Source organism: Danio aesculapii, chromosome 16 (assembly GCF_903798145.1).
Source record: "Danio aesculapii chromosome 16, fDanAes4.1, whole genome shotgun sequence".
NCBI classification, from domain to species: Eukaryota; Metazoa; Chordata; class Actinopteri; order Cypriniformes; family Danionidae; genus Danio; species Danio aesculapii.
In genome coordinates this window covers 38,884,597-38,899,365 of record NC_079450.1, presented here as the reverse complement: position 1 = coordinate 38,899,365, position 14,769 = coordinate 38,884,597, and the positions used below count along the sequence as shown (strand labels likewise).

Sequence of the window (14,769 nt, the reverse complement as noted above, 5' to 3'; positions counted from 1 at the left end):
AGAAGAAATATTATGAGACCTTAGAACAGGAGTGCCCAAACATTTTTATATGAAGGGAAAAAAAGAAACAAATATCATCGAGAGCCGTGGGCTGAAGGAAAATATACCAAACTACAGAATATTACATTAAAGTTGCCATGACTAATTTCCTAAGTTATTTAATAATATTTCAAAATAAAAAGAAAACCTTAGTTTAAATATTAACTAATGCAGTATAACTTTTTAAATGATAACTCATTGGATTAAAACCCATAAACAATCACATTTATAACACAGTGGAGCTCAATGCTGAATACACTAGTCAAGCAGAACCTGCCTTTGATTTGATTTGCTCACCTCGAAACCATCCCCATCCTTCTCCTTTTCTGCTCAGATGGGGTGGTGGCCATATCAAAGGTTGCCATGTGCCAACTTTGGCCCTCGGGCCCTAGTTTTGGCATCTTTGCCTCAGAATATAGAATAAAACTAATTTTAAAGACTGTGTTAACGGAAAGTGCAGAGAGTTTTAAAGTAGTATGTTTATGTACTTCCAAATTAAAACTGAATATTAAGTAGCGGGCGGGGCTTTTTTGCAGATCATTCCCTCATAACAAACTAATGCTAAGAGGGGTGTGGTTAAGAATACTATGGCTGAAGCTGTCAAACTGACATCATCAGAGAGGACCACCTCTCCAAACATGGAAGCAAAATTACCACCACCACCACCAACAACAAGAACAACAACATCAACAACAGAAAAAATAAATAAATCAGAGGATTAACTTGCACTGATTAATTATTCCCCTAAAGAATAACAATGTGCACTAGCAAAATAAACATTGCACATTGTAATTTCTCACAGAACTTATCATTTTACTCAAACCTACCTAATAGTCTAAATCAGCTCTGCAAATTTCCATGTCTCCTTAACCATTCAGATCATCAGCTCATTAGCAGAGACTGAAAGACCTGTAATGGGTGTGACAAAGGAGACATCCAAAACATGTAATGTTGGTGGTCCTCCAGGAACGTGGTTGAGAAACACTGCTCTAAATCCAGAAAAAAACTAGATTTTTCCATAGCTGTACAGTATCTCTCATTTCATCATAATCATTTCATCACATTGCAATACATAGTGGGAATATGTAGGCTACTAACTCAAATCTTAAACACAAGGCAAGGCAAGTTTATTTATACAGCACATTTCAAACACAATGGTAATTCAAAGTGCTTTACATAAACAAGAATAAAAGAAACAAGTATGAGAAAATAAAAACTACAAAGAATAAAAATGATTAAAGACAGCTAAAAACAGACAAAAATGTGTTAAAATAGGTTTTAAAGTAATGAAAAAGAAAAGAAAGAGATTGTTACACGTTATAAGTAATGCAGGTTACGTAATAATCAGTGTTGTGGAGGTTACTTTGGAAATGTTACAGATTACAAATTACCCTATTTAAAATGTAAGTAGTGTACCTTTTCAATTACGTAAAGTACCTGATTCATATGATTACTTTTTGATTACTTTTAAGTTTCTAATGGATATTTTCAACTATATCACTTTCAAGTATTTATACCAAGCAGGTGTGACCTTACAGTAAATCTGTTTACGGTTAGAATTTCAACATCTTTCATCACTTGAATTAAGATTATATTATATTTAATTTTAAAATACAGCCAACACAAAACCAGACCTTATCACAAAAAACTTTACTGTTGTTACAAAATCAATTTTTTGTTAGTTGTGCAGGATGATTTTTGTGGCAATAAAAAAATACATCTACGCTATTTTTGCAATATTCATTTTTAAATCGAAGCAACTTTAATCCAAGTCAATCACATCTTAGTGAGCAATAAAACTGTCAATGAAATATATGAGGCCGAATTGTTCAGTTCAATTATTTACTGCAATTGATATGCTGTACCAAACAGAAACAAACTATATTATATAACAGCAAAAACAAAATAAAACCAGGCATTACACATTTAAAAGACTATAGTGATTTATAGTAAAGGGAACTACTTAGGAATGAGCATTATATTGTATATATGTTTACAACTTTCATTAATAAATTACACTACATAATGTAGTATCATTAGTCATTAGTAACAATCATGTACTAATAGTAATTACCATAGTACACTTTAGCCTTTACTACAGTAAACTATATATATATATATATATATATATATATATATATATATATATAGTTTCTCCCTCATCCTTTCCCTCAGTCATCTTTCCATCAAGGAAATTTCTCATTTTAGTCTAATTGATTGGTGACATCGCCGTCCAGAGTGAGAGGTGGCAGTAACGCACCAAAAAGTGTGTTGTCCACCATAATAAAGGAAGAAGAAAAAAATCATCATTCTTGCCATCATGTGGATTTACTTTCATCGGCTAGACACCGGCCTCACGGCTTTGTGAATGATCTGCTACTGCCACGCTACTGAGAAATGTAGTTAAGCTACAGTAGTTACCGTCACTACTTGTAGTGATGCTACTGCCCAACAATGTTAATGTGATAAAATTGCTTTGGCCAGAGGAGTCTGTTGGGGCCCTGAATTTCACAAATCAATAACTTTGTGAGTCATAATATATCATTCGAAATGAAAAGGTCTGTTTTTATTTCTGTACACCCACGATAACGACAAAAACCATTTGCTTTTATAAAATAAAGAAAGGCTAGGACATATACCTGCAGATGCTTTAAAGCAGGGATGTCAAACTCGATTCCTTAAGGGCCGCAGCTCTGCAGAGTTTAGTTCCAACCCTAATTAAACACACCTGATCAAACTAATTGAGTCCTTCAAGCTTGTTTGAAAACTACCAGTAAGTGTGTTGAAGCAGGGTTGGAACTAAACTGTGCTGGGCTGCGGCCCTCCAGGAATTGAGTTTGACATCCCTGCTTTAAAGTAATTGGTAGACGTGGTGCACCGCAAATTCAACCCGGAAAACCAAACAAAAGCATCAGAATAGCACCGCTTTCATAAATGGCCTTAGCAGAAGGCATCGTAAAAAGAGGCAAAGCAACAGAATAATATTATTCAACATATCCCAGATTTTTTAAAGAATATTTTTAGATGTAAGCCCATTTGTAATCTTTAACATTTCCATAAGTAACTGTAATTTAATTACACATTTTTTCTCAGTAACTGTAACAAATTACTGTTACATTTATTTTGTAATTAAATTATGTAACGCTGTTACATGTAACTAGTTACTCCCCAACACTGGCGATAATATTACTTTTCCAATGTAATGAGTAAAGAAATGCATTAATTTGAAAAATAACCAATATTATTTTAGTTAGTTTTAAAAGATGTAACACCTGAGTTACTTTTTACCTTGCTTAATTGGCTTTTACAAAATATATATTGCGAAATAAAAATGACCTGGTCAGGTTGAATCACACACTCCATGAGAGAGCGTGCTGTGAGGGAACAAACAGTCGGCTCTCACTCATCATCATCATCAGGTCTCTTTTTTCACAGCAGTCAGTGTACTGTTGTAGTAACTGAATAACTCAGTATATTGGTTTATTCCAAGTCAGAAGGGAGATCTAGTATATTAGTACTGAAGACGCAAACCGTTTCACGACAACTCTGTTCAATCTAATGAACTGGTTCGACCAGTTCACTAAGAAGATCCGGTTAAAACCAAATGATTCATTTGCATTTTAAAGGTTTAAAATCTGTTTTTGCCTGAATATAAACTATTTATTGTTAGTACTTTTAGGCTGTATTGCAGTCTTTATCTCAATGGAGAGTGAATTTACTTAACTAATAACACAAAACATACAAAAGTAGCAAACACATTACTTTACATGCTCTCATTAATCTGTATATACAGCATGTATAGCTCTGGGTTTAGAAAGTTCTCAAAATATAATTTTATCCTACATTTTTAAAGGAAAATGAATGTGTAGGTTATATAGGTGGTTGTTAAATGCAGAGCTTCTCTATAAAAAAGGTGAAAAAACACCTGCAAGGTCTGAAAATTAATGCAAAAAAAACTCAAACGTAATATAACGCATTACTTTCCATAAAAACTAACGCAATAAGTTACTTTATGGGGGAGTAACTCAATATTGTAATGCACTACATTCAAAAGTAACTTTCCCCAACACTGATACACAGTACTCATTCAGTAAAGGAAACATATGCTAAACATACAGTATGTGTTTTAAGTCTTCATTTGAATGTGCCTAATGTTGGAGCACACCTGATCATTTCTGAAAGCTGATTCCAGCAATTTGGGGCATAGTAGCTGAAGGAGGATTCACCCTGCTTTGACTGTGATGTTACAATAAACGCTCTTCCCTTCTATTGTCTTTTTAACACATATTTTCACCTTCACTCTGTGTTACGTGAGTGTGAATAGCAGCGTAACACCATCACATCCTCTGCAAGCTTTAGCATTGAATATTATGAATTAGAGAGTAAGAGAGAGAGAAGGGGAATTGATATTCTTTCCCTTTAAAGCCTCTACTTCTAACAGTATGCAAGAGAGAGCAATAAAAGGCTCGTCAGGAAAGCGAAAAGATGAGTGTGACGGGGAGAGCTGCTCTGATATTGGCTTACTCAGCCAAAAAATAAACGGCTTGCCATGCATAAAAAAAAAAGAAGTGAAAATGAAGAGGAGAGAGACAGATGGGGTACGGATGATACAGTAGAATAAAAGATGAACTGCAGTGATCATAGCAGAACATCAGGCATGAAAAGAAGGGCGATATGATGATCGGGCAAAAATAATGAAGGGCGGAAAAAGAAATGACAGTGATGGGACAAAAACAAAATAATAATGCTAAATAGGTAAATGATTACATACAGCATGAGAAAGAAATGATTTACCTCTGCTTTGGGAGCAGTGATGGCTCCTGGACAAGTGAAAGTGACGAATTCATGGCAGCGTTTGTGCACCACAAAGCTGCAGACTATAAAAAACAAAACAACATATGACATATTTAGTAAAACAATTCTACCTTCTTATAAGTAATTCATTAATTTTATGGTTTAATATGGTTTATGTATGAATGGATTAGTTCACCCAACTTTTACAATTCTCTTTTTAATTACTCAGTCACATGCCATCCCAATCCCAAGACTTTTGTTCATTTTCAAAGCACAAATTAAGATGTTTTAGATCAAATCTGAAAGCTCTCTGTTAAGTTGTAAGATGTTCAAAGCCAGAAAAGGAACCAAAAACATTGTCAAAACATTCGTGGAGGTGATAAACTGTAATCACGACAAGATTCAAGAACACTTTTGTGCATCAAAAAAAAAAAAAAAAAAAACAGCAAAAATTCTGCCACACCTGGTTCCGGTCCACGTTTTCCACAGATAATACAATGCTTGCATGTTGTGTTGCTGACACTAATGGCAATACGTTGTATTTCCAGTAGTCATTGGTATAAAGGAGACCCCCTAGTTTTTCACGATGTTTGTGATAAAAATGACTAATTTTGCGGTGGTAATTCCCAGAAATTTGCGGACAATTTTGCAATTCAAATAAAATATATCTAAATATAAATATATATATATATATATATATATATATATATATATATATATATATATATATATATATATATATATATATATATATATATGTATATATATATATACATATATATATATATATATATATATATATATATATATAGATAGATTGGGTGTGCAATCTGACAAATTGACAATGACACAAATCATAAAAATAAAGCTTCTTTATTTTGGAGAATGGAGAAATGGTCGTGCCCAACAGAGCCTGGTTTCTCTCGAGGTTTTTTTTCTTCCCTTCATCAATTGGTAAAGTTTGTTCCTTGCCACTGTCACCACTGGCTTGCTTGGTTGGGACTTGTGGAGCTGTGCATCTATGGATTTTCTCCTAAGTGTTTGGACTTTCAGCAGTGAAAATTAAACTACACTGAACTGAACTAAATTGAACTGAACTCTGAAAACTGGACTGACATAGTTTTAATTTACTAGAACATCTATGTTAAGCTGCTTTGACACAATCTACATTGTAAAAAAAACGCTGTATAAATAAACATGAATTGAATTGAATTGAATTTTGGTCTTTTTGTCAAGACAATATCTAAATTAGATCTAAAACGTTAGGGATTAAGTCAAAGGAAGGTTGTATAATTTTTATCTACGATCTTACGTTCTCTCACTCAAATTTTACTCCCAGGAACATCTGACATCATGTACCTCACTCAGGACATGTTAAGGTTTTTCCTACCGTAATGCACATAAAACACAAATTGCTGTAAAACTTGTCAATGACAGGGAAGCATTTTCTCTCATTAATGACAGGAAAAGAGCTAAATTACATAATTTATCAATTTAACGCAGATCATAATACCTGCCTTACATGCAAAGCACAAATAATGTCCTTCAATTCGGTTACATCCAGCAGCTGTTATCCCTAAAACAATCTCCATCATTGTAAGCTGCTTGCTTTTCTGTTTGTTCCGTTGCTCTGTTTGTTAGATGTTTGCTCACACTTTTCTTTTAAAGTCTGATGTGCGTCAAATGCACAAAATGCCCAATTCGCGCCACAGGATGTCTAATACCATCTTTGCATTGACCACGTGTAAATCTCTTGTGCTTCATCCGCGTCTGCTTACTGCACAAGCTGCAAAACAATTCCCCCCCATTTGCATGCAATGTAATGATTGTAAGGGTGCAGATGAGACATCTTCGAGAGACACTCAAATACATCATGTGCAATCACAACAAAACAATTGTACATCAAAACAATTAATTGCAAACTGAAATAAATATAATTTGATTATATGGTTTGGAATCAGATGTTTTATGGAATTATTTACATTTATTGTGATTATTTTGCGTTTAATTAAGAATTTTGCAGGATTGCAAAAATTTGCGACTTTTTGTTGATTTTGCAATGATACAGCGATCGCAGATCTGCGAAGAAGTAGGGGGTCTGATAAAGTAACAAATTGCAAATACTCAAATTGATGTAACTGAGCATTTTTTAATCAGGAATTGTACAAGAAGTTGTACTTTTACATGAGTAAATTTTTAGTGCTGTATCAGAAATTTTACTGTACTATTTTACTTCAACTTTCAGTCCATACTTCATGTGTTTATTCTTTCTTGCGAATGGCTAAATAGAATAATCAGTTCTGTAATTCCAGTCCAATCAAATTACGCATTGAATAATCACATCAGACTGACCTCAAGACACAGATGCTACTAACTAAGTAACTGACTTATTGACTAACTGACTAACTGACTGACTAACTAACTAACTGACTTATTGACTAACTGACTAACTGACTAACTAACTAACTAACTAACTAACTAACTAACTAACTAACTAACTAACTAACTAACTGACTATATATAAAGATATGAAACTTAAACCGAGGAAACAGAACTATGGGTGGGATATATAACAACTTGATTAGATTATGTTCAGTATTATTATTTTTGCTATTCATAAAATGGAAGAAATGCCATTAGAATTTTAAAAACTAAAACAATAATTATGCATTATACCACTGTTTATAAGGCATTATGCATACATTATTGTACTTTAAGATAAACTTACAATGCAATACAATAACTATAGGCATCACAGAAAGTGTTACAGATTATTTATATGTGCTTTCGAAAAAAGACCCAAGGTTGCATTTATACATATTTTTTATGTTGTTTAATATTATTACATTTTTGAAAATAATAATATATTCTGGCTCCAGAACACACAATATCAATGACATAAAAAACCCCTCATGTAATCTGTCAGTTGAAGACAACCAACATTTAGCACCTTGTCCACGCATATCATTAAAGACGACAAACGATGATTAACTGGAACACAGCATGTTGTCTGACATTGTTCTTGTCCACAGCAATAAGTTAGGAGTCAAAACTGCCTGAAAAAAAAGACAAAATGGTGTGTAGTCTAAAACAAGTAATTAATGTCTTCACTGAACAAAACTGTGCTGACCCCAAACTTTTGAATGTCACAATGCAGCAAAAATAAACAGTTCCAGAGATTACACAGAGGGAGTTTGTCACACTGCTACAGGTCTTTTAAGGTTATGTTATTTTGTGCTGCTTTTGCCTTTATTTGTACAGGATTGTACAGATAGCAAAGAGAGAGGAAGGTAAAGAGAGAGAGAGGGAAAGAGAGATATAAAGGGAGAAAGGGATCAGGAAGGACCACAAGCCGGGACTTGAACTCAGGTCAAAAAATGGCTTTGCTCAGATTTTGCTGTCTCAGCTTATCCAACATCAAAGATAAATTGCTCCAGCAAAACTCTCTTCAGATCTTCACAGGGCCGTAACAGCAAAACATGCTTTCTGCAATATTCAGATCAAGTTGATACTTTAACATTTGGATTCCTTTCAATTTTTTATATTTACATTCTTGGGTCATTTATGACATAATTCAAACAAGTTATCCAGTTATGCTTTTTTAAACATTAATTTTCATAATGTTTAATAGAGCTGTTTGTCACTATAAGGGCTCTATTATAACAATCTAGGCGCTAAGTCTAAAGCGCATATAGCGCAAAAGCATTAAGGGCATCTCTGAATCCACTTTTACTATTTTAAGGACGGAAAAATATATTTTTCGTCCTGACGCATGGTCTAACAGGGTTGTGCTTATTCTCTTAATGAGTTATGGGTGTGTTTTGAGCATAATGTGCATTAAACCAATCAGATTAGAGTCTCATAAAAGGGAATCTCCCATTCCTTTTTAGAGTAATTTGCATCGTGCCATGGCGCATTTGCTATTTCCATGGCAGAATTTGTAAGTGGAAAAACTGAACACTTTACTAGCGAGAAAACAGTTAAACAGACCATCTGCACAGTGTGGATAAAGTAGGAGCCTCTATTCAGCCTCTTTACTTTCTATTTATTTTACTTTTACTCTTTACTTGTGTGGATAACGAAACAGTGTTGTACACACTCCACTAAAAACACTTATTACCCTCCTATTTAATTTAGTTTGTTAAACGCAAAGATTTGTTTCAAAAAATTTTTTAAGTTAATTTCTAATTTCCAGCAAACGAATAAATGAACAATAATAACGAAGTGTGGTCAAACAACTGAGTTATGTCCAAACACATGTCCTGTTCTTATGCCCCTAATAGTGGTTGTATGGCTGTACATCCTGTGTGTATTAAGCATGTGTAAGCGTTTGTACCCGCATAGGCGCATAACTAACGTGCTCTGCGCTGGACTTTAGACCTTTTAGTTGGTCAATGGTACAGTCTATTTCCGCTCCTCAAAATAGCAAGGCGCCAACAATGTGCCATAACACATTTTTGACCGACACACCCATGAATCCACAAAGTGGCACAAATGGATTTGCTATTTAAACAACATGGTGCAAAACAGGGAAAATTAGGGTTGCGCTGTTCTAAAAATTGCAACAAATTGCGCCAAACATGTCTTGCGTCTTACTGCGCCGGGTGCATGATAGGGCCCTGAGAGTTCTATATTGTCGCCTTGAAAAAATATTGGGGACAGAAATGGTAGAATTACTACCTGCACAAACCTTCAGTACATAAGCTGCATACAAAATCACATACTGCTTGAGTACTGTAGGTCCTGCACTTGAATTTGAATTTACTACACAACCATTAGAAAAGTAGGTTAATTTAAAGATATCAATAAATTAGCAGTTTTCTTTATTTTGTGATTCATGTTTTTATTTTTTTTTGTTTATTTATGCTTTTGAACTGCATTATGGGACCTTGATCTGCTTTCAACAACTTTTAACCTTGAAAAGTAAAAAAAAGTGACGTTTTTAATAGTTGAAAGTAATTTATTATCTGATTTTGTAAACTAAGGTACAACAACCTTACAATAAGCTGCCAGTACATCTGTTATTTTACAGACATATTTCTTTATATATTTATTTCTAATACATTAAATTATTTCAAACTACTAATCTGTCAATAAGTTACTTTGTTAAACTGCACAGTTCAATTTTCAACATCAAAAGTCAACAGTGAAGAGATGAAGGTCCCAACAGAAAACACTTAATTCACAGATTTGTTTTTACAGTGTAGGTCAACCAGGAACTTTTTGGTTACTGTTTTTCAAATAATGCATACTACTTGGCTCACATAGTGTTTTTCACATACAATGAGATTTTGGAAGCAGATATATAGTCTTGTAACAAATAAGCATATGGCAGCCTGTCGTTTTCACAGGCTGCCTGTGAGTGTTTACCTTGACAAAAACAGTAGTTGAAGCTAAAGCTTGTTTTTATGTACTTCCAATTCATTGGCTTGATTAATATGGTAAAACTGATGCTATTGATATAATTACAAGTGCAAAGGAAGCCTCTGGGTCTAGCTAGTTTAGTTTCGGTTTAGTTTACACCAATTCAAGGTTTTAGGTACCATGAAGGCAGCTCAGCTAAGCTGCTCCAAAATACCATGCCAATAAAGAGTGATTAAAGTCAAGCTGCAAATGTGACGTAAAATTGAAAAATTGAACAGGCAACTTAACTGAATAGCCAGAAAATCCAGCTTCATGGTATACAGGTTACAGATATGGTAATGGATACTTTTTTTAAACTAGGTGCGGTGTGAACTGTACCACAACTAATCACAAAAGACTGGGCCATCTAACCAATTTAAACAACTCTTGGAATGACAGGATTTGGAGAGACTGAATCCTTGAACAATCAATGTTTCAGACAATGTGAGAAAGGAGATGGCTCTGCAATCTCACCAGCCTTTTTAATAGGTACGCCTCTCCAGCTGCTTGTTAACACAAATAACTAACCAGCCAACCACATAGCAGTGCATTTAGTACTGGCTATGCTGCTTTCAATAATTTCAAAAACGTCTCTATATGTTTTAAAGCTAAATAATACAAGAAACACGTTATTTTATGGCATCCTTGTTGCAGTATAACTATTAATTTAAGTACTGAGTAACAGTACTACATGTTCTTACTATATGGTAAGGGTTAGAATGGATTTTAGATTTATGTGTCAGTTGCATGTATTTGTGCATACTTTTTGCAACTATATTAGTACCAAGGATCCCTTAAAATTAATGTTACAAAAAAAGTTAAAATTAAGATCAGCATTAAAAGTAAGATTTGAATTTGATACCTTTAAGAAAATCTATATATTTTTTTAATTTTAATCTCACAAACTGTATGAACTGTTTTCTACATGCTTTTGAAACATATATAAATATGTTAAATATATCATAGATTAAAATAAGATCACAGCGATTGGCTAAACTGTGACATAGACCCGCCTCCTGTGGCCGATTTTTCCATCACCCAACAGCTGAATGTGAAATGTGCAGACAGTCAGATGGGACATACGGGGAAGCATAATTCTGAACAGATGATTTTAAAATCTTGTCAAAATCGTGTCAAATAAATATCAGTGTTTTTTGTTTTTTTTTCTTGGTGATCGAAAAGATGTCACACACCAAAATAGCACACCTCACCACAGACGAAAAGCAACATCATTTACAGAAAATAGATACTTTAGGATTAGATCCTTATTTACTGTCAAACGAACTGCTGACACCACTAAAGTCAAGTGAAAACTTGTCAAATTTGACGTTTGCTGATATTTATATCTTCTTTGTCCACAATCCCTTTCCACACTCCAAAATCTATATTTTAAGCACCTTATTGAAACTACTGCACAAGGAAAAGAGTTCTGATGGAAAAAAGGAGTTCAACCTTGTACTAGTATCTTACTGGTGAGGGATGTATGAGAAAATTCAATTGTTTTTGACCTTGAATGGATGTACTGTAAATCAAATGAAGACCTCCTAATCTATTATAGAAAATTATAGCATAAAAGAGGCACTCAAATAGACGATAAAATAAAAGACCTGAGAAACAACAAACGCTATTATGAATGATCATGAACATCTTAAAAGAGTTTTGATCAAAAGAATTCTCTAAATAAATAAAATAAAAATTAAGAGCGAGGAAGAATCACAAATATCATTTATTATATATATAAATATATATATATATATATATATATATATATATATATATATATATATATATATATATATATATATATATATATATATATATGTATATATATATATATATATATATGTATACATATACATTATACATACAGTGGAAGTCAGTTGAAGCCAACCTGTTTTTTTCCCCAAATTCTGTTTAACGGAGAGAAGTTTTTTCAACACATTTCTAAATATAATAGTTTTAATAACTCATTTCTAATAACTGATTTCTTTTATCTTTGCCATGATGACAGTAAATAATATTTTACTACATATTTTTAAGACACTTCTATACAACTTAAAGTGACATTTAAAGTGTTAACTAGGTTAATTAGGTTAACTAGGCAGGTTAGGGTAATTAGGCAAGTTATTGTATAACGATGGTTTCACCTGTAGACTTTCAAAAAACAATATACTGTTGCTTAAAGAGGCTAATAATTTTGACCCTAAAATGTTTTTTAAAAAATTTAAAACTGCTTTTATTCTAGCCAAAATAAAACAAATAAGACTTTCTTCAAAAGAAAAAAATATTTTCAGACATACTGTGAAAATTTCTTTGCTCTGTTAAACATCATTTGGGAAATATATATATATATAAACTTTAACTGTATATAGAGAGAGTATCATTTATAAAAAGATTTAGAGATTATTAAAAAAAATTCTGAGCCGGATAAAAAATAATAATTTATTGAGGAACTTTCGATTGAAAAGAAAATATTCAGTGGAATCTCTGTAAAAAAACGACTGAAGATTCACAAAAAAACCCAAAACAAATAAGTAATTTTTTTATCACAGAGATGTGAAAAAACATTTTAGGTTCCCCAAAAACAGTGGAAATTTCCTCATAATCATTTTGTTTTCCAGTAAAAAACATTTTGATAATCCAAAGAAACCTTTTCATGTTAAAGAAAATTATCTGTACTGTCTCATATTCTGTACAACAAATTTAAATATAGTTAAATGTGTGTGACACATTTAAAATAATTACCTTGACACTGGAACCCTTGCTTTCCGATCCCCCTGTAAAACATAAACAAGAGCTAACATCATGCTTTCAAAGTACATTGTTTGTAATTGCACAGATTTGAGCAAAGAGCAGATCTTGAAGCTCTGTAGTGTAGTGTATGTGAATCAGCACAGAGGGCAAACAGAAGACATAAGCTGCAGAGGCCATGACAGATAAGGTAATTTTAAGAAATCCTCATCCGACGGGCAATTTAAGTGCTCTTCAGCTCACCATAATAACAGGTTGCTCCACTCCTGATATATTTGCCATGCAAAACGCAACTTAGCATAAATCCCCCAAGTGCTAAAATATGATACTTTGACACCCAACACTTTAGGCCTGATCAGCTCTGAAACGCGTCTTTAAGAGAGCCCTTCAGACCAGTCGAAAGGGTTCGAGAAGGCTGAGCCGTCAACATCAACATATACTCAGAATTATAGGCTGAGACAGGAGAAGGACAACAGGAAAGAGAGAGATAGAGGGGGAAAGAGAGAGGGAGAAAGAGTTGGGGGGGGGGGGGGGGACTCCAGTTAATAGGATTCAGCTGAGATTTATGTACTGCAAGGTTAGATTAGGTCAATTTGACCACACTCAGACGTTTCAATGTCAAAAACAATGGTCAAACTGACCTGAATTAAATTAAAATAGAAATGTAGGCCTACATTTAAGATTTATGTATTTTTAATGCAATTTTAAAATAAACAAACCAGTAAACTTATAGGAACATTTTTTTTTAGTCACACAATAAATGAAACAGATAAGATTTCTGGGTAGTTTAGGTTATAATTCATGCTATTAACTACTGACTTATTTGCTGCCTATTATTAAGATATTAACGGTTGATTGGTAGTTATAAACTATTAATAAACAGATAATTGGTTTAATTAGTTTCTTAAGTTAGTGTGAGTTAATGATTTGTTAATAACATGAAATGTAACCTAAACTAAAGTGTTAATAGTCTTGTATTGTTCAATACTCAATAATAAGGTTTATATAATCACGATAAAAAAATCTATTTGTATAAATCTCATATCTGGGTGATTATTGTTTGTTCCTTATATAACCATATTTTAACCATATTTATTGTGCTGATTCTAAGCAATTCCAAAAAAAAAAAAAAAAACATTAGGTAGAATTTCCATAGTCTATTAAACACTTAGAATTAGATTAAATAAGTTAATTATGAGATAAATTTACAATTAAATTCAATTTGTTCAGTTATAAAATAGCAAAAAAAAAAACAAAAAAAAAAAACAATACTTATTATATCTTAAGTGTCATCTAATGTTTGTTTCGTTATTAAGAGTTTCATAAATATATGAATGACAAACATGCATCACATTAAAAATATCAGCATCAATATCAATTTATTTTCAAACTATAACACTGTAGTATATTAAGTATATGAATTTATGTTAGAATTATGGATTCAACCGGATCAGACTATTACAGTATGTGCAATTCAAATACATAAATCAATCATAAATCAGTGGTGTAAAGTAACAAATTACAAATACTCAAATTACTGTTATAGAGTAGTTTTTCTCAGGAATTGTAATTTGATAAGTAGTATTAATGTGTAGTTTTACTTTCTCAATTACATGAAGTACATTTTTAGTGCCGTATCGGTACTTTTACTCCTACTATTTTCCTTCAAATTGCATCACTACTTTATTTATTTCTTGTCTGTGGTGATTAGCTAAAGTAGAAAAATCAGTCTTGTGATTTCGGTCCAATGAAATCGCCCATGGAAAGTAAATCGCATCATAC

The 14,769-nt window shown here is 32.8% G+C and overlaps 1 protein-coding gene across 1 annotated transcript in view; it reads right to left on the bottom strand.

Moving 5' to 3' along the window:
- LOC130243117 (protein kinase C alpha type-like) overlaps nt 1–14,769 on the bottom strand; it is a 77,671-nt gene that overhangs the window by 41,669 nt on the left and 21,233 nt on the right. The window contains 2 exon segments of the mRNA XM_056475175.1: nt 4,834–4,916; nt 12,982–13,013. Coding sequence (XP_056331150.1) covers nt 4,834–4,916; nt 12,982–13,013 — 115 coding nt within the window.